The 4,778-nt window shown below is 47.2% G+C and overlaps 1 protein-coding gene across 1 annotated transcript; it reads left to right on the top strand.

The window, feature by feature from the left end:
- Positions 1-199: 199 nt before the first annotated feature.
- Positions 200-4,077, top strand: LOC132450156 (gap junction delta-2 protein-like). The gene is made up of 2 exons (XM_060042171.1): positions 200-244; positions 2,027-4,077. The coding sequence occupies exons 1-2, from the start codon at positions 234-236 to the stop codon at positions 2,838-2,840; spliced, it is 825 nt and encodes a 274-aa protein (XP_059898154.1). The 5' UTR covers positions 200-233; the 3' UTR covers positions 2,841-4,077.
- Positions 4,078-4,778: the final 701 nt, after the last annotated feature.

Below are 4,778 nucleotides of genomic sequence, written 5' to 3' on the forward strand. Positions count from 1 at the left end.
GTCACCAGCAACCTACTATGATAGGGATGTAGAACTAACTAACTACTAACCCTGTCACCAGCAACCTATTATGATAGGGATGTAGAACTAACTAACTACTAACCCTGTCACCAGCAACCTATTATGATAGGGATGTAGAACTAACTAACTACTAACCCTGTCACCAGCACTCTACTATGATAGGGATGTAGAACTAACTAACTAACTACTAACCCTGTCACCAGCACTCTACTATGATAGGGATGTAGAACTAACTAACTAACTACTAACCCTGTCACCAGCACTCTACTATGATAGGGAGCTAGGAACCAATGCTAAATATGAACTACTAATTGCAACTACTAACTACTGACAACTGTTGACAACCCTGTCAGCAGCAGTCTGCTGCAGGGAGGTAGGAGACTAACCAACTACTCCCTACTAACTACTAACTTCTAACAACTCATTTTTTATAGCTAGTGTTTATAACTACAGTTTATAACTAGTGTTTATATCTACTCTTTATAACTACTGTTTATATCTAGTCTTTTCATATTTACTTTTTATAACTAGTCTGTGTATATCAACAGTTTATAACTAGTCTCTTCATATCTACTGTTAATAACTAGTCCGTTCATATTTTGAGATGAACAGCTCCCAATAAGACGCTTTGATTTCTAATGTTGTACCTCGTTAAATCAGGCCGTCTTTAAAGCTTAACATCGCCACAGAGCAGAGATCTAGCCACTCCATGTATGAGCTGTGACACATCACAGCACTGCTCTATGTAGAGCTGTGACACATCACAGCACTGCTCTATGTAGAAGCTGTGTCACATCACAGCACCGCTCTATGTAGAGCTGTGACACATCACAGCATCGCTCTATGTAGAAGCTGTGACACATCACAGCACTGCTCTATGTAGAGCTGTGACACATCACAGCACTGCTCTATGTAGGAGCTGTGTCACATCACAGCACCGCTCTATGTAGAGCTGTGACACATCACAGCATCGCTCTATGTAGAGCTGTGACACATCACATCACAGCTCTATGTAGAGCTGTGACACATCACAGCACCGCTCTATGTAGAGCTGTGTCACATCACAGCATTGCTCTATGTAGAAGCTGCGTGACATCATAGCACCGCTCTATGTAGAAGCTGTGATACATCATATTACTGCTCTATGTATGAACTGTGACACATCACATCACAGCTCTATGTAGAAGCTGCGTGACATCACAGCATCGCTCTATGTAGAGCTGTGACACATCACAGCACCGCTTTATGTAGGAGCTGTGTCACATCACATCACAGCTCTATGTAGGAGCTGTTGTTGCCTGTCCAGAATCCCCCGTCCACGATGGCAAATGGAATGCATTTATATATCGCTTTTATCCAAAGTGTTAATAATAATAATTGATTGAATTTATATCGTGCTTTTCAAGCCACTCAAAGAGGCTTTGCAGGGAAGGAGGGACCTCACTCACCACCACCAGTGTGTAGCCCCCACTGGGGTGATGCGCGGCAGCCAATCAGCGCCAGAACGCTCACCACACGCTAGCTTGAGGTGGAGAGTGAGGGAATTAATGAGTCAGCCAATTATACAGGAGGATGATTTGGGGGCCAGATTGAATGAGCCTGGTTGGGCCAGGACACCGGGGTAACCCCTACTCCTTACGATCTTTTATGACCTCAGTGAGTCTGTTTACAATATTGCCTCACATTCACACACCGACAGGGGTCAGCCTTTCAGGGCGACAGCCAGCTCGTCTGGAGCAGTCAGGGTAAGGTGTCGTGCTCAGGGACACCTCCAAGATCCGATCACTACAGTATCATCAGTACGATCACTACAGTATTATCAGTACCATCACTACAGTATCATCAGTACCATCACTACAGTATCATCAGTACCATCACTACAGTATCATCAGTACCATCACTACAGTATCATCAGTACCATCACTACAGTATCATCAGTACCATCACTACAGGTTAAGTGTCCTCTTCTCACACGGCCTCTGCCCGTCTTCCCGCTCCTCTGTAGGATCCTGCTCACGGTGGTGGTGATCTTCCGGATCCTGATCGTGGCCATCGTCGGGGAGACCGTCTACGATGACGAACAGGAGATGTTTGTGTGCAACACCCTGCAGCCGGGCTGCAACCAGGCGTGCTACGACCAGGCCTTCCCCATCTCCCACATCCGGTACTGGGTGTTCCAGATCATCATGGTGTGCTGTCCCAGCCTCTGCTTCATCACCTACTCCGTCCACCAGTCGTCCAAGCAGAAGGAGCGCGGCTTCTCCGGCGTGTACCTGTCGGTGGACCGGACGGGCCGGCCAGACGACAACCTGCTGAAGAACACTCTGGTGAACGGCCTGCTGCAGAACTCGGAGAACTCGTACAAGGAGGCGGACCCGGACGCGCACATCTTCCCCCGGCAGTGCGTGAGGACGCAGTCCAAGATGAGGAGGCAGGAGGGCATCTCCCGCTTCTACATCATCCAGGTGGTCTTCCGGAACATGCTGGAGGTGGGCTTCCTGGTGGGCCAGTACTTCCTGTACGGGTTCAACGTGCCCCCGGTGTACGAGTGCGACCGGTACCCGTGCATCAAGGACGTCGAGTGCTACGTCTCGCGGCCCACGGAGAAGACCGTGTTCCTGGTCTTCATGTTCGCCATCAGCGGCGTCTGCGTGGTCTTCAACCTGGCGGAGCTCAACCACCTGGGCTGGAAGAAGATCAAGGAGGCCGTGAGGGGCGTGCAGGCCCGGAGGAAGTCCGTCTACGAGATCCGCAAGAAGGACCCGGCCAAGATGAGCGGATTTGGACACATCCAGTCCAGTGACTCCGCCTACGTTTGACCGACTTCACCGGAGGGTTGAGCAGTCGAGACCTGGGAAGATCTAGAACTGGACAGCTCTCGATCCAAGTATCTTTAGATCTGAACAGCTCTAGATCTGAGCAGCTTTAAGTCTGAGCAGCTCTAGGTCTGAGCAGCCCTTGATCAGAGAAGCTCTAGCCCTGAAGAGCTCTAGATCTGAGGAGCTTTAGATCCAAGCAGTTCTAGATCCAAGTATCTTTAGATCTGAACAGCTCTAGATCTGAACAGCTCGAGACCTGAGAGCTCTTTACCTGAGAGCTATCCATCCTAGGAGCTCTTGATCATAAGCGAATATTTCCTTCACCTACATCCTTATCTTGGAACTGCAGGGAAAGGAACTTACAAAGATGGTCTTGTAAATAAATGTCAGTGTGGTCACTATCTAGCGCCGAAGGTAACACTGTGGGGTTGGAGCCTATGGCCCAGCGATGGAACACGTCCTGCTGTATCCTGACTGTTAGGAGCTGGGCGTCGGACGGCGTCCCGGCAGTTGGTATCTGGGAAACGACAGCTGATCGTCGTCCAAGGCGACACCCAAGAGCACCAAAAAAAACATTCTAACTTCTACTATTCGTCTTTGAGATTGTGTTTTAGCACCTGTGAAACATTCTCTTATTATCTTGTTATTTTATTCATATGAACTTGTCTTTGGTCACTCCATGATGGGGGAATGCCGTATAAAGGGAAGAAGTATAAAGTGCTTATTTAAATGAGGACGTTCACGTCCGATGTTAAATCGTAGTTCATTGTGTCTATTTTAATCTTGTTCTCGGTTGTCCATCTTGACTTTGCACTAAGAGGCCAAACACAGACATCGAGGAAGCATTCCAAGAGACAGGAGGAGCTGTGGTGGCTGCCAGGCGCTAAACCACGCCGGCACCTCTCATCTCCCCACTGATTGGCTGCATAAGAGTTAACCTCCGACCTTAACCACGGCTCCAGTGAGCACTGAGTGTCTTGGTCAAGCCATGGCACCATTTTGACTGCGTGACGTTTTGTACAATAGTACCACGCCACTTATTTCAAAGTGTGTGTTTGATACATGTATACATAATACGTATCACACACACGTTGAAACACCGAGGTTTAAACGTCTGTGTTCCCCGATCTACTGAATTACTGTGTCTTATATGAAATACTGTGTTTATTTATCATGCGGTGCTGCCATCTTGTATTTCCAATGAAGCTGTCCGCAATAAAATGGATGTCAAACTGTTGATTGAAGTGATTTAACCGTAAAGACATGAAGCTTAAAGGAAGCTTGGGTTATTCTTAGTAAAAATCACATAGGAAAATATCATAAATAACTATGGTACCAAAAGAATAAAAATACAGAAAATAAAACCTAACCGTAATGAGCTATTCAAGGATAACAACAATATTGGGTAAAGCCCCTTTTGGTCGATGGCTGCAGGTGGATTAGCTCCAACTGAATCTTCTGGGAAGGGATTCAATGTAGAAGCTTGGTGGTTTATTTACATTGGGCAGTAATGGGTTTAGCGGGCAAATGCCACCTACTAATGCTGTAATGCTTTAATTAACTGGTAGCATTTGATAATAAGCTATTGTTAACATTGATCGAGAGATATTTTCTTGTTGACCCAATAACCTGCCCCTCACACACACTGGATAAACCGCCGTGTTGTGTCTCCGTTATGGGTGCGTAATGGAGACACAACAGGGCGGTTTGGTACTCTGTCGCCCCCCCTCTGCTGTTGCAGTCTATACCACCTATTTGATGGGTAGAGCATAATAATCAACTGGATTGACTGATGAAATCTCATGCACGGCATCATGCAATAGGCGAGTTTGGAAGGCTGGTTGTCCATGATGGTTAGGATCGAAAATGAAACCCCGGGAGTCACTGAGCGTTGACTCACTCGATCAAAGAGTGAGGAGGTGAAAGCATCACAGAGAG

Source organism: Gadus macrocephalus, chromosome 21 (assembly GCF_031168955.1).
Source record: "Gadus macrocephalus chromosome 21, ASM3116895v1".
NCBI lineage: Eukaryota > Metazoa > Chordata > Actinopteri > Gadiformes > Gadidae > Gadus > Gadus macrocephalus.